This window comes from Myotis yumanensis, unplaced genomic scaffold, assembly GCF_028538775.1.
Source record: "Myotis yumanensis isolate MYYU_CA2020_CCGP unplaced genomic scaffold, mMyoYum1.0.hap1 SCAF_10, whole genome shotgun sequence".
Taxonomy (NCBI): domain Eukaryota; kingdom Metazoa; phylum Chordata; class Mammalia; order Chiroptera; family Vespertilionidae; genus Myotis; species Myotis yumanensis.
This window is the reverse complement of record NW_027223761.1, coordinates 22,060,287-22,085,162: the sequence shown is the minus strand read 5'-3', so window position 1 is coordinate 22,085,162 and position 24,876 is coordinate 22,060,287. Positions and strand designations below refer to the sequence as shown.

The following is a 24,876-nucleotide window of genomic DNA, read 5'->3' as shown; positions in this document are numbered from 1 at the left end:
CCTGTGTCCTCACATGGCAGAGAGCAGAGCAGAGGAAGGAAGCTCTCTTATGAGGGCACTAGTTCTATTCATGAGGGCTCCATCCTCATGACTTCATCTAATCCTAATTACTTCCCAAAGACCCCACCTCCTAATGCCATCACATCAGGGCATAGAATTTCAACACATGAGTTTTGGAGGGACAAAATATTCAGTCCGTCATAATACATGTGATGAGGTAAATGGAGTGAATGTGTCTCCATAACTTGCTAACCTGAGTGTGCTTAATTTAATATGAAAGGTCTAGTCCGGCTTTTATATTAGTTCCTTTTGATGGCTCCCCACTGCATTTAAAAAAAGAAAAATTTCAGCCCAGCCAGCATGGCTCAATGGTTGACCATCGACCTATGAATCAGGGGGTCACAGTTCAATTTCTGGTCAGAGCACATGCCGGGGTTGCAGGCTCGATCCCAGTGTGGGGTGCGAAGGAGGCAACCGATTAGATTCTCTCTAATCATTGATTTTCTATCTCTCTCTCCCTCTCCTTTCTTCTCTGAAATCAATAAAAATATTTTTAAAAGACAAAAGAAAAAAGAAAAATTCAAACTCCTTAGCATGACTGACGAAGCCCTCCAGAACCGGTGTGTGCCCACCCATCCCTTGCTTCATGCCCGTTAAACCACCGTTCAAGACCTCTGCACTGTCCACGTAGCCACACCGCTATTGCATACACCTTTGCATGCCCAGCACTCAGAACAGTGAGTGTCTGGCTATATTTACATAAGAACTAGAGGCCCGGTGCACAAAAATTTGTGCACTAGGGGGGTAGGGGGGTCCCTCAGCCAGGCCTGTGCCCTCTCGCAGTCTGGGACCCCTCGGGAGACAATGACCTGCTGGCTTAGACCTGCTCTCGGGTGGCAGAAGGCAGGCCCAATCCCTAGGTGCAGCCCCTGGTCGGGCTCAGAGCAGGGCCGATTGGGGAGTTGGGGCGCCGCCCCTTGTCATGCACAGAGCAGGGCGGATCGGGAGGTTGCAGCGCCACCCCCTGTCATGCACAAAGCAGGCCCATCAGGGGGTTGGGGCTCTGTACCCTGTCAAACACAGAGCAGGGTCGATCAGTGGGTTGAGGAGCTCCCCCCTGTCACTCACAGAGTAGGGCCGATAGGGGAGTTGGGGCACTGCCCCCTGTCACACACAGAGCAGGGCGGATCAGGGGGTTGGGGCGCTGCCACTGTCACACTCAGGGCAGGGCTGATGAGGAGGTTATGGCTCTACCCCGTCACACACAGAGCAGGGCTGATCAGGTGGTTGGGGCGCTGCACCCTGTCACACACAGAGCCACAGGGCAATCAGGGGGTTGGGGAGCTACCCCCTATCAGGCACAGAGCAGGGCTGATCAGGGGTTGGGGTGCCTTCCCCTGTCACGAACAGAGCTGGGCGGATAGGGAGGTTGTGGCCTGCCCCCGTCACACACAGAGCTGCAGAGCGATCAGGGGGTTTGGTTGCTGCCCCCTGTCATACTGATTCCGGTGCTGGGAGGCCTCGTGGCTCCGCTGATCCCAGTGCTGGGAGGCATATTACCCTTTTACTATATAGGATAGAGGCCTGGTGCATGGGTGGGGGCTGACTGGTTTGTCCTGAAGGGTGTCATGGATCAGGGTGGGGGTCCCCACTGGGGTGCCTGGCCAGTCTGGGTGAGGGGCTGAGGGCTATTTTCTGGCTGGCGGGTGACTGAAGCTCCCAACCTGTCCTTTTTTTCTTTTTTTTTAATTCTGGGCCAGCTTTAGCTCTGAGGCTTGGCTCCAGCTCTGAGGCCTTGGCTGCTGAAAGCAGGTATCTGGTTTGTTTGGGTTCTATAATCGAAACACTGTTTCAACTCCAGCTCTGAGATCCTGGCTGCTGAAAGCAGGTTTCTGGGGTTTTGTTTAGCTTCTATATTTGTAACAATGTTTCAAACTGCAAGCTCAGAGGCCAGCAGCAGCAGGTGGGGACGTTGGCTTCCTCCGTCACTGAAGCAAGCAAGCCTCCTGTTCGCTTCAGTGCATGGCTGCCAGCCGCCATCTTGGCTGGCAGTTAATTTGCATATCGCCCTGATTAGCCAATGGGAAGGGTAGCGGAGGTATGGCTAATTACCATGTTTCTCTTTTATTAGATAGGATTAATTCCTTGAAAACTCATTTTCTGTTTTCTAAGTAAAGTATCTATCTCCCAACCTATATGGATTCCATTTATGGGGCAAGAGAACTATTTTGAAAATTAATTTTTCTAAGAGCACTTATTATGAAATGAAATAATATCCTGTGGAACTTCATAGTTTTCAATGAGCCTGCCAGGACTTAGAGCAAGCACAGGACAGAGAGGTGTAGTCTCCCCCCAGCAAGAAGCTCCTCCAGTGGCGAAAGGGTCACTTTGGCAAATAGGGCCCCTTTCTGCCCCTGTTCCAAAGCTTTTCCTCTTTGTGCAATAAGAATGCCTAAGAAAACTCCAGGAAGCTGGCTATTGCTCCCACCCTCAAAATGACTCTGCTCCTTTATAAATGTATCCTAACCCTGACATTATTCTTGTGACCTTTAAGATTTCATCGGCACCAAAGGCAGATTAATTAACATGGGAAGCTCAGCACCTCAACTCATTTGATTTGCCTCCAACGTCTGGGCCTGGTTATAATCTCTGGGTGGGTGGTCTGGACACAAGGACATTTCCATTACTTCTCAAGGAAATGGTGATGAGTAAACGTGAGGACATTTAGACTCAGACTCTTACACAAAGAAGTGCTTGCCTTCATAACCTCTGAACATGAGAATAACAGTGTCCATAGGGCTCTTGAAACCATACTTAGCGCTTGGGCCACACCCAGTTGGGGGGCACAGAACTCCTGGGTGGGCTTCTCAAGTGTGGTCAGCTACCGCTCTCTGTTCCAGAGGCTCGTTGAATGCAGACTCCCTGCCCCACCTCCGAATAAGAATCTCTGCTTTCGAGTCCGGGACTCTGTGTTTTATCACACCTGTGCACACATTAAACTTTGAGAAGCATATGAAGGAAGCATTCTTGCTGACCCACGAATGGCTCAGGGAGGATTGTTTTTAAGATAAAAGATGGGATTTAAAAGTCCTTAGAAGAGAAAAGCAAGGAAGACTGAAGAGAGAAGTCAAAAGGCAAGGAGAAAGAGGACAGGAAGGAAGAGTGTGGTAGAAATCTAAAAAGCAATATAATAAAATCTTATGCTTTGCGGGGTGCTAACCCTGGCATTTCTTGGGGTCCCTCCTCTACTCCATTCCTTTCCAACTCAGTCCACAGGCTTATTTAAGGAGAGTGTGCCTTTAGGCACTTTCCTTTACAACAGTTGCTGGTGGTGGCACCTAGAGATGACTGGCAGCTGTCTCAGTTGGTCTGACAGAGCTGACATTATTGACCATCCTCACCCAGGCCAACACACCAATAGTAATTCCTAAGTTGGACACACTAGGACTGATAAGCTAGGACCTAATGGAGCCAGCAGCTGACTGCACCTTGTATCTAGCCATAAACCAGCACCGGATACCGCAGATAATGAGTGATAGCACGTCCGATTCAGAATCACCATTTTCCTTGCCGTATAAATATAATTTCCTGTCTCCTTTCTTCCTCCCTCCCTTGACCCAGTTGCACCATGGATGTAAGCACTTCCTCACTCCTCATATATTTCCATTTGCACATATGGTGCAGGGTGACAGCCTATGGATAGTAGTGTCACATCACAGACGGGAAGAATTAGAAAATATGAGAGCGGGCAGCAGGCACCCACTGAGCACCCACGGTCCACGGCCGGTCCACTTACTTTCATCAGCCCTCTCCTGAGTGGTTTTTGTTGATCTTGCTCTGCAGTTGCTTCTGGCCAAGCAGCCCCAACCATGCCATTTATGCCGAATTCTAGTTTATTGTGCTGAGAACAAAACTGCTGCTTGTTCTTTCTGCTCACCTATGAGGAGGGGTTGAGATGTGCTCAGAGGCAGGCCGGAACTGCAGTCACTAGTGTAATAAAAACAACCGAGGAGCACCACTGGGTCCAAATTCCACTTAACCCAGGACATTTGCATCGGATTTTGTCATGTCCTTGAATAACGCAGACTTGTGGGTTTTGATCGCTCTCTTCCAAATGATGCCAGGAAAAATGTGCTGCCTTGGTCAATCGCAAATCTCAATGGCCCTCAGCACACCTGGGCTATTATTAAAGGTTAGCACACAAATGCTGCAACAGCTATTGGCCGAAATTTCTAAGTGGTTCTCTCTTAAAAGAGAACAGGTGTATCTTTACCTTTTGTTGTTGTTTGTTTGTTTGTTTGTTGCTTTGTTCTCTTGACCCGCAAACAAATATTTAGTTTTTATGAACAATCAAGAAAAAAAAAAGGAAATTCAAGGTTATTGCTTTAAGAAGCTACCTCTGCATTTTGAATCATTACTGATGTGTCTTGTTTTATAAAGCTGATATAAGCACCCAGATAAAATGATCCTTATTTATAAATGCTGTTGGTTAATCTCAGAATGCCTGTCAAAAGGCATATTGCTTTTAGTTCACTTGCATAGAAACATACAACTTCACTTCAACACTTCACCAGGCAACCAAAGCTAGAGTAGGGCAGAAACATCTAGAAAAGTTCTTCCCCCCAGGACAATCACCAATGCTGATCTGCTTGTTCATCACATCTGGATCACCTTAAGGGTGTTTGAGAACCAGCAGGAAATACATTTCTGGAGAAAGCCATGGACTTGAGGATGGTTGCTATAGTCTTTAATAATAAATGGTTTCCAGTTGATAGAAAAATATTAAAATGTGACTTATACATATGAGGCTGATTCAAATTTGATAAACATGGCCCCAAAGGAAATTACTGGGTTTATTAGAAGCCTAGGAGGGCTGAACAGAATTGCAGTTATCTTATCCCGGAGTCCTTGTTGAAGGTGGGGTAACGGCTCCCCAGTCCACCTTCCAGCCAACCAAAGAGGAAGGTCAGTAATAAAGAAAGAATAGGGCTGGCCTTAGTCTAAGCTAGACAAGCCGTTGTCAAGAAAGCCAGTGTTGCTGCCTTGCTGGTGGAGTGTGATGTGTTGATGACTGTTATATTACATCTAAAATCCCATTTACTAGTAATAGGAAAGTTCAGTGCAGAGTCTTGCCTTATGTCTCCTGGTACTTGATACGCATTGTGTGATATTACCAATTTTCGCTTCAGGCGTATTCACGTGCCACAGTGAAGACTTCACAGGAATTTGCACATTTGATCTGGGCTGAAATTATGCCATTTTCATTGCAAATCAACTTATGCGTGGCAGCAAAATGATAGGTACTTTTGCTCCTAGAGAAATGCCTTTGTTTCAAGATATTTTGAAAAAACATAAAATGCTCTGTGACTATGGGGATTGTGATCCTGTCATTCTAGGGAGGGGCTCAGCAGGTTAAGAATCCTGTTGGTTTTATGTTATACGTCTAAAGTTAATCTAAAATAATATGGACTATAAGCTGTAATTGAAAAAATTTAAATTAATAAACATAAAAGAATCTTGTTAGCCTACTTCATAACTGGGAGTGCATTTCTTAACCCTTCTTGTTTGAACTTTCTTTTAAAAAAGAAGAAGAAGAAGAAGAAGAAGAACAAAAGAAAATGCAATATTCTCTTTCTATGCTCCACAAAGCTGTTCTGGAATGCCTTCACATCTCTAACATCCACTGTATGTAGAGAAAATGTCTGCAAAAGGGCAAATTGCTGTGGAGGTAACACGGGAAATTTCACCTCGCTGTGCTCTGCTTTTAGCGGGGTTGGAGGCGGCAGCAATTTATTCCTGCAGCCCCACTGACTTGAAGACAGGGAGTAAATACTGGGCCTTCTGCAGCGGTTACCCAGAGCCCCCTTCAGCAGAGATGATCTACTGCCTCCCTGCATCACATTAAAGTGGTGGATGGAGGAGTGAGCCCAGCTGAGCCATTCTGTACACACCTAGCCAGGTTGCAATTTATATTCAGACAGAGCTGTGAGTGGCTTTCAGAGGAAGAGAGCGAAAAAGAGCATTTCTCTGGAAATGTTCTACCCAGACCGGAAACCAAACTCTGATTTGTCACTGCTATTTTTAAAAAATGATTCTTTCATCAACGCAGGAAGAAACTGACACCTAAGATTGCTAAGAATTTTCCTTGACCCTGCTATTAAAAAAAAAAAAAATCATTCCATGACTTTTTCTTCAAATAGTGCATGTACCCTCTCCCAGAGTTTCTGTATCAAGGACTATGACTTTTGGTTACTGAGCTTATGTGAGCAATTATGCAGCTTCACTCTTGTGCACAACATCTAGCCATGCCCTATATAGTCCTACACTGTTCCTACAGGCCAAACCCAGGGGAAATTGGAGGAGGAAAGATTGACTCATGACGTGGCATTCAGTGGCTACCAGCCATTTCCTTTTCATTCAGTAAATACAGGATTTTAACATGGAGATTTGGAAAATATGGTGGCTGAGCCAGAAAAAACGTCAGTCTGGGTCAAATTTAATGGTAGGTGGTCAAAGAGTCTATTTTATTATTTAAATATAAATAAAACTTGACACCACTAAGTTATTTTTCAATAGTAACTAGTAGTCTTCTTTCTTTTTTCCTGGAAGAAAATATACTTAACATAGTTATTTTACTGGCATTACTTTGTCTAGTTCTGTTCCCTTTCCAGGAATAGGGTTGAGGAATCAAATGCTGCTCTACGTAAAATGTAAAGGTAATAGCTTTTAAAAGAGAGAGACAGCATAAAATTAAAAAGGATAGATGGGGAGGGGTGGGAAGAGATTAGCCAGAGATCTTCTATGCATACATGCATAATCCATGGACACAGACAATAATGCAGGAGGGGGAAGGGGGTGGAGGGTGTCAATGGGGAAAAAAGGGAATATCTGTAATACTTTCAACAATAAAGAAAAAAAAAGGGGCGGGGGATGGCCCTGACTGGGTGTTTCAGTTGATTGTAGTGTCATCCCTACACCAAAAGTTTATGCATTTGATTCCTGGTCAGGGCACACACCTAGGTTATGGGTTCCATCCCTGGTCCAGGCACCTATAGGGGCAACCAATTGATGTTTCTCTCTCACATCAATGTCTCTCTCTCTCTCTCTCTCTCAATAAAAACATATTCTTGGGTAAGAATTAAAAAATTAAAAAGGATGAATAATAATCACATCAAAGCAAGTATATTAGTACACATATATAGGCTATACAGGCAAAATACAGCACAAAATATGATGGCTCTACTAGAAATTGAGTCGATGTACCAGAGACTGCAGCTTCTCGGGTGGAGACACCACGACGTCTGTGGCTTCAGGGCCCTGCTGCCTTCGGATTCTGGCATAATTGGCTCTGACCTCCATCAGTTGTTTTAACTCTGTTAAAAAAATATTTTGAGAGGCAAGTCAAGGCATTTATAGAAAATAATTAAAAGTCCAGGGTAATGAAACACTGAAGTTTCCTCAGAAATCCTTGACTCCATGCTGGACTCTCACTACACACTTGACTTCTTATCACATCACATATGTGTTAACATTCTTGGGATTTCTACCCAATGGCAGTTGCTGGAGAGGACTTCCGTCCAGGCATGTTACAAAGCCTGAGCTGAAAGCTAACCTAGGAGTGGTCTAAAAATTGAACCCACTGAGAAGAGGTAAACACAGCAGTGAGAACAGTTCAGATCTCATGACAAATGGCATAAAGCACCCTTTTAATTTTGTCAGGGGTATGTATTTGTTTTGCCAAAAACCCAATGTGACTTTTTGATGACTAACTTCCACGTGCTAAATGTTTTTACATTATAGTACACAAAATGAGTTATTATAAAGTTTTAGTTTTGAAACTCCTAGGCTGTCTTATTTTCTACTACACATAAGCCAAGAAGCCACAGAAAAATTATGAATGAAGTTTTTAATTAATTAAATGTCCCTTTATAAGTAATACATGCTAGTAGCCTTTCTCTCTCTTTTAAAACATTCTGAATATTTAGATTTCTATAAATAATTATTTCTAACTTAATTCTTTCAGAAAAGAACAATGAGATAGCACTCATATAGTAAACTAAGTTTCTAAAGTGCAATTAAAAGTCTGTTATCAATCAGATTTTTTTAGAACACGTATCACTTACTGGAAAGAATTTAGACAATTGCAGAAAACCACTAACCATACGCAGGTACTATGGGGACTCACTTTCATAAAAAAGAATCAACTTTCACATCATAGTAATCCACGTGCTTATAAAACTGGAGATGCAAAAACAAACGTTTGTCCACACAACCTAGTCACAGGTTCACAGAGCCAACAGAGAGGGAAATTGTAGGGAGAGTGATATTTGCATTTTCAATTTTCTCTCTTCCCTTCACAGTTTTTATTGGTAATGAGCCTGCCTCCGGGAAAGCAGCCTACATTTCTCACTGTATTTTGGATACCCTTTGGCTAGGTTGACTGCAGCATTCTTAGGTTTATTTATCAGAGAGGTCCAATGAACACAGTGAGGCCAGGAGGCTGAGGTCCAGACGACAGAAGGCCAACCCAAGAGTATGAAAGATTAAGCATACCAGTAAATAATGAAGGGACTTGGTAAGTTCCTCCTACTATTCAATTGTGTTGTAATATTTCAAGTGTGTTTATATACTTAGATTGAAAACTCTTTCAGGAAAGGAACCCGGAAGGGTTTCTTTGATAGGCTATGCACTTTGGGAACACACAAAGCTGTCAACTAATACCAATGATAAGAACCCCAATGATTGGCATATTCTTTCAAGGAACCACATCATGAGGGTCTGCAGGAGCTGGGCTGTTGGGTAATGGTGAGTGACAGGGACAATAGAATACAAAGAATACAAGATTGGAGCCTCTTCCTTTATTCAGGAAGGTGCTAGAGGAATAGTTGCAGCATGCCCAAAACAGTTCTGGTCATCCCAATAAATTCCTGTTTCCCTACTTTTTAGTCTTCATTCCTATGCTTTTGTTCCTTCATGACTAAATGTAAAGAACTAATTATGACAGTTTGAAAAGTTTTTGGTTTACGTACCTTATATATAACATAGTAATAATCATTTTATGGTGACCTTTTAAAAGAAACAATCTAGCTTTATTACTTTAGAAAACCAGATAATTCACTTCCTATCCTTTTAATGTCTTTAGAGTGATAGCAATGCTCTTCAGAATTTCCTAAAAATGATGTTTTTGCTGATCTATGCTTACCTACCAAAAAGGGCTTTAAATTCCTCAGGATAAATAAGATAAAGGACAACAGTTGGTTTAAAAGCAAATACTTGTTCTTTTCCACTATTATTTATGAAAGAAAATTATCAGAAAACAGGCAAAATGATTAAACAAGTATATATTTACTTTTTACTAAAGAAAGGAAATCTACCCAGCTGGCATGGCTCAGTGGTTGAGCATTGACCTATGAACCAGGAGGTCATGGTTCGATTCCAATTGGGACACATACCCAGGTTGCGGACTCGATCCCCAGTGTGTGGTGTGCAGGAAGCAGCTGATCGATGATTCTCTCTCATCATTGATGCTTGTTTCTATCTCTCTCTCCCTCTCCCTTCCTCTCTGAAATCAATAAAAAAAATATTTTTTAAAAAGAAAGGAAATCTGCAAACCAAATAGTTGTTATTAAGCAAACACTAAGTTTTAAATAATTTGAAAAGTAGGAAGACAATGGAGCCTCACTTTCCTGAGGGTTCATACTAGCACTAAGGAAATACCTTCAAATTAGGCCCTTGAGAATCCCTGCAAATAAGCCCCTTGTAAAAGGCACAAGACTAACAGAATTTTGATTTTTTTTTAAACTCTGAATTCTGTAGAGCAAACAGTGTCATGAGTTTATGCATTTAACTTTAGTAACATGGAATAGAACAGTGTAGAGGAGGAGTTCTTGGAAGAAAATACTGAATAATTTAATTCTTTGGAAACTCGATGGAAAGAAACTGTCACCACACCTTTTTGGGTTACGAAGCCATGTCCTGTGGACACACAGATGACCATGTCTCGCTCTATTTGGTCCCAGGACAGAATCAGCTCTCCCCCGGGGGTGTACAGGGTGCTGGCTGGGCGGGCCATCTTCAGACGAGCCGAGCAGTCATCTAGCAGCTGAGACACCAAGGTACACACTCAGCATTGGAAGGTGGATTGTCACAACATAGTTAAGTATTAAAGATTCAACTGTTTTAAGGGAACTAGTGTCCTGATTTGAACACTCATTTTACTTATAATTGTTGGAAAGAGATATAAAAGGAGATGAGGAGAAAAACATACAAAGTTCACTCAAGTGTTTGAACAATGAGGAACGTCAGGGCTACTGGAGAAGAATCCAGAATAAATTAAACTTGAACAATCATCAAAAAAATAGAAGAAAAATTTCCTGTCCCAAACAGGCCATGTCTTCAGATCAAATAGGTTAATGCAGGATAAGTCAAAGTTAATAAGTCAAAGTTAATTTAAATATAACTGGGTGAAAAGTATGAATTTCAGACATGGGGGAAAATTCAATTATGTTTAGACCTGTTTTCTGCAACAATGAGTTTCTAAGAAAATAAAGCAGTCTATGAAGTTTTTAGGGGAAAAGATTTTTAACATAAAATTTCAATATCCAGCTAAATTATTACTTTTGGCTATAGAAAACAAAAGATATTCTCATGTACACAAAAAGTCAAAATCATATTACATACATTTCAGATTAAGAACTGAATGAAGTAAATTCCTTCACTATGGGAAAGCCATAATATAACATGACTAATATTAGGCAGTAAGACAACTAGAACACAATTCGACTTCTACAAAAATGGTCAGAAAATTAAACAAATTAAACATTTTAAAGTAAGTTTTTATAGAAAAAAATAATAAGTGAATATAAAACATCACCAAAAAGGGACATGGACAAGAAAAAGAAAAGCTAAACAATTCTAATTAACTAATGATTTACATATAAATTTGTTCATTGGAGTAGGTTTTATAATGGCAAAAATTTAAAAACAACTTAAATGGCAAACAACAGAAAATAGGGTGAATAAATAACAATCCATCTATTTGACAGAACATAATGATACCACTGAAAATAATTAAATTGTATGGATAAAAATTAACAATAATGTTTTAGGTGAATAATACAGATTGCAAAATTGTGTATGCCCTGTGATCTACTATGATCACAATGACAAAAAAAAAATTATGACTCTATAGTAACCACATAAATATATCTACTAAAATTATAACAACTTTGGTGATTTTTGTTTTTTGACAGAATTTTCATTTCCTTCTTGGTGCCTTTTCTTTTTCTAATTTTAATACAATGTCTATATACTGTTTTATAATTAGAAAACAGAATGTTATTCAGAGAACCAAAAACTTTACTTGTAATAGACTCATATGGCTTCCCTTCACAATTTTTCTAAAATTTCCACAATAGTCACTGTCTTAGACTGCTTGGGGTCCCAAAACAAATACCATATACTGAGTGGCTTACATGGTCCAAATTTAATTCTCACAGTTCTGGAGGCAGGGAAGTCCAAGATCCAGGTGCTGGCTGGCTGATTCACTTTCTGGTGAGAGCTCTCTCCCTGGCTTTGCAGACAGCTGCTCTTTTGTGTCCTCACACAGTAGGAGAAGAGAGAAATCTCTCTTTTCCTCTTCTGATAAGGCCACAAATCCTATCAGATTAGGGCTCCACCCTTAAAACATTATTTAACCTCCATTGCCTCTTAAAATTCTCCCTTCAGATATAGTCACATTGTAAGGCCTCAAGATAAAAATGTTAAGGGTACATACTTCAATTCATAGAAGTTACTCATTTTTTTTTTCTGCTCTAGTGGTGTCCTAGAAATATGTATTGGTAGATCTCTAGAAGAAACTTGTGATGCTTGAAAAGATCCCACATAAAGGTACTGCTTATATTTTTTACTACTTTACCACTAAAATGTCACAATTCTATAGAGGTTATGTTTCCCTCTAATCAGAAAAATGAACATTATTTAAGAAAAACATATACCAAGTGCAAAATATGAATTAAATATATCATTATTTCATTTGGTTTTCACAAAGATCTGTTTACATGAGACAAATTCAGTGAGTTTACAAAACTCTTTTAAAAAATAAATTTGAAAATAAAGTATTTTCAACAAAATTAGATTCTAAAATATCTAGTCAGCATATGACCTTTAATGTTTGTAATTTCTGCCATAACCAAAGCTCGGAACAAAGGAACAATGTTCTATGCATCATTTCTCTCCCACAATCTATTTTGTGAGTTTAATTTTCCTAGACTCGATCTTCTCAGGGTGGGGCCCATGGGCATCACTGAAATACTGCATATTCTCTGTGGGCAAGAGGTACTTGCCCCTACAAATTAAAGGGAGCTGTTTCTCATTCTTTCAGCTTCCACTCATACATTCAGCACTGTCCCTGGCCAAGAGAGAACACACTGACTTTGAGATTCTGTAGAATAGGAGAGATGTTGCAGGAATGGGAGAAGATGAATGCTTCCGGTCGATAGAAGGAGGGGCCCGAGCAATCATAAATCAGAGAAAGATGTCGGCCCTGAAGAAAGAGCCAGTAATCCGGTGAGGAAGCCACCTTGGTGCATGGATGACAGATGAGCCTAAAGCAGTTGGAGATGAGAGCTGCTCTAGCAATGTTCAAAGAGTGGGTAGGAAGGATGTGGTTAAATCATCCAAATGGCCACAGCAGTGAAACAAGTTGAGGAAAAGCCTGCATTAGATGGGATTCAAATACTGTCTAGGGGCTTCATTACAGAGTGTAGAGTGAAGCTCTTTGAAATGTGTCCTGTTCCTCATTCTTCTGGCAAAAGTGCCAACCACTGAAACTTTTAGCTTCTCTGGAATTGATGACATTAGCCAGATTTCCCCAGGGAAATCTGAGCCCAACTCTTCCCATTGTGTATTTGTTTCACACACAAGTCCACTCTGTAGAAGTATTCTTGACAGCCTGATAGCCTGAGATGACACATTTCCAACTGATCACAGAGAACCTTAGGCAGGAGCCTAAAAACAAGAATAAAGGACATGGAAAAGGAAAGGAAAGCAATAAGAAATAACTTAAAAATAAATAAATAAAGCAAAAGGCTGGGCCAGTGTGGCTCAGCAGTTGAGTGTTGACCCATGAACCAACACTCAACTGCTGATCCTACATGCCCCCTACTGGCTTGATCCCCAGTAGGGGGCATGTAGGAGGCAGCGGATTGATGATATTTCTCTCTCATTGATGTTTCCATCTATCTCACACCCTTACCCTCTCTTTAAAAATCAATAAAAACATTATAAAAAAATAAAGCAAAAGAAAAACAACATGCCAAAAACTTTCTAGGCATCTCCTAAGTATCTTTCTACTAAGCCACATTAATCTCCCCAAAATATTGCTTTCATGATACCATTTCCTTATTCAGAGACAAGTAGTGGCTCAAGCACTTTAGTTCGGGGTAGTTTGATGGATTGAATTGTGTCATCCTCCAAACTCATAAGTTGAAGCCCTAACACACAATGTGACTACATTTGGAGAAAGGGCCTTTAAGCAGGTAATTATGGTTAACTGATGCCATAAGGGTGGGGCACTAATCCCACAGAACTGTGACCTTATGAGAGGAAGAAGGGCTGCTAGAGCTTTTCTCTCTCTTCTCCATGCCTGAACAGAGGTAAGGCTCTGTGAGGACACACAGCAGGGAGAAGGTGGTTGTTTGCAAGCCAGAAAGAGAGGCCTTGTCATAATCCAACCCTGTTGCCAGCCTGATCTCAGACTTCTCAGCCTTCAGAGCCCTGAGAAATAAATTTCTGTTTAATTCCTCCCACTCCCATCTGTGGTAGTATTTTGTTATGGCCATCTAAGTAGACTAATACAGATAGTATGTGGGATCCACTGTATGCTTTTAAACAATCTCTCCAGTTGTATGTATCTCTCCCTACATGTCAGATCAAGGACCATTTACCTAATATGATTTATGCATTCTAACACGCATATCTTTGTGTGTGGTACCTCTCATGAAAAAGGAAAGGAAAGCAATAAGAAATAACTTAAAAATAAATAAATAAAGCAAAAGGCTGGATCCCACATTTTCACTAGTATAAGCCCATTAAATCATCATATCAATCCTGTGAAGAAAGTATTATTCCCATTTTACAGTTGAGAAAATGAGGTTTAGAGATGTACTTTGTCTGACCCCACAGTCTAGAAATGTCAGAACTGGGATTCAAACCTTCTCTTTTCACACCAGGTTTACCTCTGAAATGCTTTTGCCCCAGGCATAAGTGCCATCGTCGGGTCTGCATCCATTTAGATAAACCCAGACCCGTTTTGCGTTGGGTTGCTTATACAGGCTGCTCGGCTTGAGTGCTGTATGTTTAGTTGCAGTTGGAGAATTTCTCTTGGATTGCCGTTCTTGGATTTCAGAAAGGTGTGCCTGTCAAGAAAAGCCCAGAGAATGCCATGTTTAGTGTGTGAAGAATGTGATGAAAGACAGGAATCTTATGATGGTTTACGTGCAAAATTTTAGGACGTGCATTACTCTCTCCTGTCCCTGAGTCTTTTGTAAATTTCCCTTGCTTCAATGAATCACTGAAGACAATAATAATCATTGCAGTGATAATAACAAGGTACTCATTTTGGCAAAGCACTTCATTTTCATTTATAATTTCAAGTAATGAATAGAGATGTGTTTTTGGACTTCTGCATGGTATTTCTCCTACTGAGAAATTTCTCTGCATCTCATAGATGAGTTTTTGATTAGAATTACAACATCGTTTCCTTTAACCAAGAAATGCTTAAGGGAGTGTGCGGGACTGTTGTTGAGTCCCTAATCTCTGTCTTTGCAAACACAGCAGCCACCCTTACACTTTGCCAGATCCCAGCCAGGCAGCTTTTCATCCCACTCCAAGCATGTCCTAGTTTAGTGCTTTGCATTTATTCCCTGGTCAGTGATTTATCCTTGTTCACTTGGCAACAAGTCCTATTTCTAGCAATGTCAATTCCTTTTTTCTAGTAACCTTGACTTGGGCACACACCCATGATGTAGATTGAACACACGTTACGATTGGAGAAACTTATTAAATAAGAACATATCATTTTAATGAAAACATCACAAAGCAAAAAGTTTTCCCAGATCTCTATCCCCAATCCTCTCTCAATAGCTGACCTTTCTCTTCTCGCCTTTTTCATGTCTAGCAATCCTGACTAATTAAGCAATTGGGTTGAAACAGCTTTTTGAATTTCTCATTTCTGAATGTCTCCATAGCAATTAGTATTTTGCTCCTTGCTCTTTTTACACATTGAGACATACCCTTAGGAGTGATGAGCAATGAAGCCATAAGGTTCAACTTGAATACACTTATTATAATCACCTTTGTACATATCCACTGGGCCTTTTTTTCTTCTTGGCTAAGGTAATAATTTCTGGTCTCCATTCAAACAAAACAGTCTTCCCTATGAGCTGGATGTCTTTTAGAGAGTTGCTCTCCAAATGCCAACTCAAGGCTTGGCATATGCCTACATGGTCATAACTGACCAGATGCTGAGAACATGTTAATGGGCATAATTTTAAAATTCAATACTGTACTTTTGAAAGCGTATAATAGAGGCAGAGTCTTTAATGTCTTGAGTCCTAAAGAACATACCTCTGTATGTCTTATACATTCCATGAGTTTAATTTCCTCTTGTGTCTGTTCGGTCCAGCCTCCTTCCACCACCACCGGTTGCACAGGGCTTTGGTTGGGAACCATGGTGGCTGGCTGACATGCTGCTACTCGCCGCCCTGGGGAAAGAAGTCTCTAGAAATGTTGTTTCTGATGATGAGCTTTCAGATTTCAAATAAATTGGTTTGGCTTTCTATGCATAAATCATTCCACTTGGGAGCAGAGGCTAAAACACTAAATATATCAGAAAAGCAAAGATGCCTAAGGTAATAATATCTAACAATGCCTCTTCATATGGGAGCTTGAGGTTTCAAATAGCCAGGATACGCATTCTCACTGCACAGATGGAAAGGAGAGGTAACATCCTGACTTCCACACTGGCCCCAGACTTTCATCAACACGATGGTTCAGCAGTAATTTAGTCAAATAGAATCCATGACCTATATAGCCCATCATCTCTTCCAGTCGTGGAACATATGTTTTGTTCTCGTCACTAATAATAAGCCTTTCCCCCACAATTAGCTTAGCAGCCTGGGGATTAAGTATTTCTAAAATAATATTAACCCAAGAGACAGGAGGCCTTTTTTTTCTATCTAATAATACCTAGTGAGCACAATTAGTTTCTGACACCTCTGCTGTGCCCCTTAGGCTGTTAAGAAGCTGTGGTAAGAGAAAATATTTATTGGAATACTGCATTCCAAAGAATCACAGGCATGATTTAATAAGTGTGGTGATGTGAATTTATGCATCCTTTCAACTAGACTACTTAAAATCGTTATTAAAGAAGCTTAAAAGTCATACTTATGAATTTTTTGTGTGCTGAAGAGATACTCAGCACTGAGTATCATGCTGATCTCTAAACTTAAGTAAAAATAATGCTTTTCTTGTATGCTCCTTCCAGAAATCAAGTTGAATAGCAGCTATGGGTCAGACATTGTGCTGGATGATGTAAATAAAAATATGTTCAAGATCAGGTCATTGCCTCAAAGGCTTACACTTTGGTGGGAAAGGCAGATGTCAAGGAGATGATTAGAACAATAACTGATTGTGACTGTGCTGCACCAGGGAAGTACACGGCCTATAAAGCCATGTAGCAGGGGTCGCTAACCTCGTCTGAGGTCTCAGGGAAGGCTTCTTTGAGATAGTAACACTTAGGTGGATATAATAATAAAAATTCTAAAATGAAGTTAAGTACTAATTATGTTGCCAAAAGACTCTTTAGCAACTCTTTTCAGAATATGACTATGAAGAAAACCTGTTGAAAATAATTCAGAACTTGTGGAGAATAAAGCATTTGTGCTCTTGTAGTTCAAGTTTGTAGAAATAGATGCAATAATAAAAATAAGTGGCAGCAATGACTTTTCATAGAAACCAAAACCCTATAGCATTCTTATGCAATTTATAAATGTGGAGAAAACATAACTGAATCAGTCAGCCAATGAGGTACACTGGCAGTACCATTATACAACATGCTTTGGAGAAGACACAATGGTAGCAGAAATATACATAACAGAAATTAATGCATTAACCATAGTTTTAAGACAACTCTATTCATAATGTGCAGAAAACATTAATTTATGACATACATTTTTATGAATAATATTTCAATAAATATTTTATTTACTAGTATAATGCATTTTGAACACTAGAATTTTGCTCAGTTAATGAGAGTTCAGCAATAGTTTATCACTTGCACTGTTGAGAGCCAGGATTTGAACATAGGAAAGAACAAAAACCATTATGCATTAGTTGCTTTTTGTCAATGCGCTTCTAATGCTCTTAAAAAAATTAAGCATGAATACACTTTCATTATCCTATCTAATAAAGAGGGAATATGCAATTTGGCCATCACACCATCACAAAGATGGAGGTGCCCATAGCCACAAGATGGCAGCGCCCAGTCCCCTCAGCCCTGCCAGAGTCCTCCAGTCCTTTCAGCCCCACCAGGGTGGGAGGGGTGGGGGGAGGTTGTGGCAGGCATGCGGTGCAGCGGGGCCCACTTTCAGCCCCTCAGCCACCCAGGGCTGGCCCAAGGAGCAAGCAAGCCTTGGATGGCGGCTGCCCAGCCACCCAGGGTGGGCCCGAGGCACAGGCAAGCTTTGAATGGCAGCTGTCCAAGGTTCAGGTAACCAGGGCTGGCCAAGGCTTGCGCTTTCAGCAGTGGCAGCAGCAGAGGTGTGATGGGGGTGTCACCTTCCCCTGATCATTGGGTCACCTCCCACCCCTGAGGGCTCCCAGACTGTGAGAGGGAGCAGGACGGGCTGAGGGACTGCCCCCCCCTCTCCAGTGCATGAATTTTTATGCACCGGGCCTCTAGTAATTATCATAAAGAGACATAATGTTATCACAAAAGGTTTTAGTTTGGGGAATGGTTTTCATAACAAACTATTATTTATGTAGGAAGAATATTGAAACCAAGCAAAAATGTATTGAATACATTATTTTTATTTTCTTATTACCATTTTCTATATATCCTATTTTATTTCACATGAGATCAAGGGAAAGTAATGATAATAGCCAACTATTAATGGGGTAAGCTAGAGAACATGAGTGCTTTGCTATTTTCAGACTATAAATCTCAAACCAAATTTCAGACTATAAAACCTAGACAGCTCTTCTCATACCCCTCCCTAATGGGGAGGCCATCCCTGTTTCAGCATCCCTGTTTCAGCATCATCTGTAGAAGCACTGTGACTTGCCCGAGAGGATAAGTCAACCTTATTTGGGGTTTCATTTAGCAGCTCCATTTAGTTATCACACTAAATAAAAGGTTCTAGTGTTGCCTTTATACATAACAAAGATGATACTTTGCCATTCTTTACTTTTACTTATCAGTATTTAAGACCCCAGGTGGGAGCATGGGCTGCCTTCTTCAGGAACTCCTATTCTAATATTTACTGAATATTTATTATGTGCTAAACATGGTGTAAATAGTTGACATTTGTTACTTAATCATAAAAGCTCTAATAAGTTATTATTAGTATTATAATTAATATTAGCAACTGCAACTAATATTACAAATGAAATGTAAAATCAACTTAGCATAGTTCTTTGTTCATAGTATATGCTCAATAGACACTTGCTGCATTTACCAATGGCTACCATAATAGGAAAGAATTGATTCAGCCACTCTTCATACCTCCAATACCTCCTCTTTCATCCAATCCTCAAGAAGCTCACAATCCAACAGGGACTGCAGTTAACTGGACTTAGATTTATTCTTATTTATCCTCATCATCCCCAAACTAGAAAAGACCTTCCTCAGGGTAGGTATTTTATAAGTATGTATTGAATTTACATTTAATAGTAGAAACATAGTTTGTAAGAAGAACCATGATTTATCTTAGCACTAAATTCTAAGAGAAACCATATCATGTAGATTTTCCCACAATGGACATCATCTGACCAACTATATTCTTCAACAGTGATATTATAAACTAGAGGCCCGGTGCACAAAAATTTGTGCACTCGGGGGGGGGGGGGCGTCCCCCAGCCTGGCCTGTGCCCTCTCACAGTCTGGGACCCCTCGGGAGATAATGACCTGCTGGCTTAGGCCTGCTCCCGGGTGGCAGAGGGCACGCCCAATTCCTAAGTGCAGCCCCTGGTCAGGCTCAGAGCAGGGCCGATTGGGGAGTTGGGGCGCCGCCCCGTCATGCACAGAGCAGGGCGGATCGGGAGGTTGCAATGCCACCCTCAGTCACGCTCAGGGTAGACTGATTGGGGGGTTGGGGCACCGCCCCCTGTTACACTCAAGGCAGGGTCAATGGGGAGGTTGTGGCGCCACCCCCTGTCACGCACAGAGCAGGGCCGATCAGGGGGTTGGTGCGCTGCACCCTGTCACACACAGAGCCGCAGGGCAATCGGGGGATTGGGGAGCCCCCCCCCCCCCCATCAGGCACAGAGCAGGGCTGATCAGGGGATTTGGGCGCTGCCCCCTGTCACGCTGATCCTGTTGCCGGGAGGCATATTACCCTTTTACTTTATAGAATAGAGGCCTGGTGCACGGGTAGGGGCCAGCTGGTTTGCCCTGAAGGGTGTCCTGGATCAGGGTGGGGGTCCCCACTGGGGTGCCTGGCCAGGCTGGCTGAGGGGCTGAGGGCTGTTTTCCCGCTGGCAGTTGACTAAAAGCTCCCAACCGCTCCTTGTTTTCTTTTTTTTTTTTTATTCTGGGCCAGCTTTAGCTCTGAGGCCTCGCTGCTGAAAACATGGATACAATGTTGCTGTCCGGGGCTGACTGAAAGCCAGTTTTGTTCAGCTTCTTATTTGCAACATAGTAATAGTTGCTTAGAGTTGCAGTTGAGAGTCCTGCAAGTGAGGCCGGGAACGTTGGAGTCTGCAGTCCCTGGAGGAAGCAAGCCTCCCTGCTCGCTTCAGTGCATGGCTGCCGGCCGCCATCTTGGCTGACAGTTAATTTGCATAAGGATACGCTGATTAGCCAATGGGAAGGGTAGCGGTCGTACGCCAATTACCATGTTTCTCTTTTATTAGTGTAGATGATGGCATTTGAATTTTAAATGCCTTTTTAATACTTATAATAATAATAAGTATTAAATTATACTTATTTAAAATAAGAGCTGAATTATCTTAATTATAATAAGAGCTGAAGACTTGATATAAAGTTAAAATTCAGTCAAGGCAGTTCTTCCAGGTGCTATTTTCAGTATGCTGCTTGGTATTGATTTAACCTGGAACAGGAATAGAGCCAAAAAAACTTGCTGGAGGGGATGGTTGAAATTCCATTCATTCTTTCATTCAATATTTCTAAAACTATTCAGAGAACAAATAAGAAATGTATATAATTTATAATATAAGAGAGAAGGTACAGTCACATGTTACATGACCAGGCAATTATACTAACGTGATGAGGACTGTCAGAGGAGAAGTTCAGAGTGTGGTAAACCACATTACCCCTAATTTGGAAAGAAATAACAAGTGAGCTGAAAAGTATAGAATGAGTAGGAGCAATCCAAGGGGACAGGAGAGAAAAAAGTTTGAGGCAGAGGGGACTGAATTGTGCAAAAAGCTCAGAGTCAAAAGAAAACACATGGTACGACTGGGAAATGAAAAAAAAAAAAAAGCCCAAATTGGTGGGGTGGAGTGGAATTGTCAAGGAAAGAGAGTAGTTTGCAGAGAACCAGACCATGAAGGGTCCCATTAAAGAGTTTCAACTTTGTCCTAACATAATGGGAGTTTTGAAATAGGGAGTTTTATGCCTGGACGACCATGACACCTTTGCATTTTTGTATGACCACTCCAGCTCAAGAATATTACCATAATGCGTAGAATGGACACTACTGTCAAAACTGGAGGCAGGGTCCAGCTAGTTGAATGAACCACTGAAGTCATTCAGGAGGCCATGGTTTGATTCCCAGCCAGGGCACATACCTGGGCTAGGGGCCTGATCCCCAGTAGGGTGTGCAGGAGGCAGCTGATCAATGATTCTCTCTCATCATTGATATTTCTATCTCTTTCTTCCTCTTCAGAATCAATAATAATAATAATAATAAATATTGGAGGCAGGAGACCAGTTAGAAAATTGTTCTAGTAATCTAAAGAATAGGTCACAGTAGCTTTAACTTGGGTAATGATAGTGGGAATTCAGACTGTTAGAAGTCATTTGAGATAAACTTAATAGCTTCAAAGCAACAAGGCTTACTGATATTCGCTTGGAGAAAGTGAGAGACATGCCTAGAATGACTCCCAGATTTCTGAGATGAAACACCTGGGTGGATGGTGGGAGTGTCCACTGTTAAAAAAAAATGATGAAGGAGGCGCTGGTGTGGGGGTCATATGATAACTTTAGTTTTGGATATACCCATGGGACATTCAAGTGAAAATGTCTAGCAGAAGTAATAGATTCTTTTCACTTAGCCCCAATAATTCTTTTTGTAAGAATGGAATAATAATCATTGAATGCAGAGTTCTGTTTAGTGCACTTAGGACTAGTTGTGTTGTTGATTGAAATAAGATTCACATACTTTTAACACCAGACAGTGCGCATACTCAGGAATTGAAATCCTGCTATGGCAGTTACAGAGCCTGAAATGTTTTCCTTTCCAGACTAAACCCCATAATGCACTGTTTCTCCCCAAAGAACCATTTGGTATCTGAAGTGCTGGGTCAAGAACCTAAAATTCTGTGACAAAAACATGTGGAAGATCAATTGCGAATTGATCACTTTGTCTATGGATAGCATAGCTTAGGCTGCGTGACAAGAGGGAGCTGTTCTGAGATACTGACAATGATCTTTGAAGAATTTAGTACTTCCTTCCTTACATTATTTAAAAACTTCTTCCAAAGCAACACCTAAGGAATGACAGCAACTTTTGTTCAAAGATTAATTCCTAAGCCCATAAAATGTCAGTGCAGGAACTGTTTCACAACAATAGGGTGTTTATATGATCCAGACAACTGCCTAAATTTTTAAATGTATATATATATATAATGTGATATTTATTTTAATATAAAATTTAAAAATATATAATCAGTACTGAAAATATATATCATTAGGTTTTAGACTAGCTCAAGTGACTTTGGTAACACTATATGTATACTTATATAACTCAGTTAAACATCTGGTAGCTAATGGTAAAAAGACTATTTAGAATTAAACATGATGATACTTGATTTAATTCATACTGACCTTTTAATTGTCTCATTTTGTGTTTCATGGTGTCTAAGTCAGCCAAAATTTTGTCCTTTTTTTGCCAGTTCTGTTTTTCTAATTTTTTTGCTTTCTGCAAAGCTAGAGTAATAAAAATACAAGATATTTTATTTTGCATTCTTTTACCAACAGTAATTTATCATGCAAGCCAATAATTTATAAAGAACTTTCTGCTCCAAGAAATAGATTCAATTAGAAAGAAGTAATTAAAAGGTAAGGGTCATTAAAAGAAACCTCATTTGAAAGATGACAGGGCTTAAGGCATTTCTTTATGGAATGCAGGGGGAGAAAGAGAAGAACAGTGCTGTTTTATTATATAGATTTACCATATGCAATAGCCATATTTCATTTTCCACTTCCACAAACTATTTGGAGGTGATGAAAGCCTGGCTTGGAACCACTCATTTTTTAAACATCCACCTACTGCCTAAAGGGTGCAATTCTTAAAAATGAAAATGTGCAGACAGGTCGTCTTCAGTGTGAATTAAACTCATTTGTTATTTTCTAATGTACACCATTATTCTCAGTCTTCACAGACCAAGGATCTCTTTATCAACTAAATTAGACATTTTTCCATGCAGCATATTCCATTCCATTAAGAAAAAACAGGCAATTGTGCAAATATAGGACTATAGCTATCCTTGTGCACATGTTAATTGATAGATCCCCGTTCTTTGCATAAATGTGATGTTATGCTGACATTATACACATTTAATTCATTTTCTTATAAATTTATTTATCCTTTCCTTCATGCACTTACTTGGAAGAAAGCAAAAACAAAAAAAACCCTTACCATTGGGAGATAAAAATGGTTCCCCACAAGATACCCAGATGGCAATCGGGCTTCTGTGAAGGAGGGTGAACAAAGACCCATCTATACCATCCAAACAATCAGATGTCACAGATGTTGGAAATAACTTGTTTTTCACTTTCAGTCTTGGGTTTTCTGGGAAACAAATGACATTTTACCATTGTTCAATGAATAATGAGTAAATCTGCTTACTGAATTAATTTGTTTATTCAAAATATTTCATTTTTCATTAATGACTTGATTTAAGTGGGCAATACCAAAACTGATACTAATATATAAATTTGATCAGAACTTCACTGAAGCCAAATAGTTTATACTCATCTGATTATAACTATGCATTTTGATTCCTACTTCTGAAGGGAATTTGAGGTGGCTTACCAACACATTTACTCTGAAAAAGAACAACACAAAGAGATTGAAAAACCAAGGAAGGGGGGAAAGGAGTATAGGAATAGACTAAAGCCAGAGATAATTGCTGTAGTGTCTTCATCTTATAAACAAATAATAATGTCTATCTCACTTTGCTGTTGGAAAGATTAAAAGAAAAAAATGGAAAGTACATAGAATAGTGTTTGGTCTATTTAATTGGGCAAGCATCCAAAAAATTACAATATTTTTATTATTAAATGTACATGAATACACACTGTTTTTATTTGCTAGAGGTAAAGCACAATTTAGGCTCTGAGCATCCTAGTGGTCAAAGCAAAATGAAAAACAAAATTTCAAGATTTGCAAAGCCCACAAAAAGAAAGAAATTCTAAGAACTTATATCAGAAGAAACCAAGATGGCGGCATAGGTTAATGCCGGAGTTTGCTGCCTCAAACAACCACTTCAAAAATACAACTAAAAGACGGAACGGACATCATCCAGAACCACAGGAAGGCTGGCTGAATGGAAGTTCTACAACTAGGAGGAACCGAGAATCGGAAGAGGCACAGTGCTGAAGTAAAATACTAAGGTGCGGAGTGCGCGCGGCGCGGGCTGGTAGCTGAGGGCGCGGTTGTCTGTTGCAATCCGGAGGGAGCCTCAGACTCAGAGCTCCAGATCCGGGCGAGTCTCTAGGGACCCAGACTCAAACAGGAGAAGCAGGACTGTCTGGCTACGGTCCCTCCGAGGTTTGCAGCTGTTGCTGGGACAGAGAGGCAGAGCCCCTGGGGACGGACTGAGAGCAGCCATAACTGCTCCCTCCTCCACCCTGTTGATCCCGTGGGATCCGCCCCGCCCAAGCCCTGCACAGAGGCATTTGCTGGATCGCCTCAGGCAAAGGCTAGATTAGCACCTCCCTAGAGGACACAAGTTCTTCCACTGCAAACACAGCTGATTATCACAGCCAGTCGGCCTGGAGGTCAAATCCCTCTAGTATTAACTATAACAATCAAGGCTTAACTACAACAAGACTGTGCACAAAGACCACTAGGGGGTATACCAAGAAAGCTTAAAAAATGCGGAGACAAAGAAACAGGACAAAACTATCAAGGGAGGATATTGAGTTCAGAACCACACTTTTGAGGTCTCTCAAGAGGCTTCTAGAGTCTGTCGATAAACTTGATGAGATGTACAGGAAATCTAATGAGACCCTCGATGGTGTGATAAAGGACCATCTAGAAAGTAAGCATACACTGACTGAAATAAAGAATATTATACAGACTCCCAATAGCAAACCAGAGGAGCGCAAGAATCAAGTCAAAGATTTGAAACTCGAAGAAGCGAGAAACACCCAACCGGAAAAGCAAAATGAAAAAAGAACCCAAAAAT

At 40.8% G+C, this 24,876-nt stretch overlaps 1 protein-coding gene across 1 annotated transcript in view; it reads right to left on the bottom strand.

Annotated features, from left to right (window-relative positions):
- Window positions 1-24,876, bottom strand: part of LOC139018997 (doublecortin domain-containing protein 1-like) — a 144,476-nt gene that overhangs the window by 5,099 nt on the left and 114,501 nt on the right. The window contains 7 exon segments of the mRNA XM_070428123.1: window positions 3,797-3,937; window positions 7,264-7,373; window positions 9,952-10,102; window positions 14,238-14,417; window positions 15,628-15,764; window positions 22,289-22,390; window positions 23,103-23,255. Coding sequence (XP_070284224.1) covers window positions 3,797-3,937; window positions 7,264-7,373; window positions 9,952-10,102; window positions 14,238-14,417; window positions 15,628-15,764; window positions 22,289-22,390; window positions 23,103-23,255 — 974 coding nt within the window.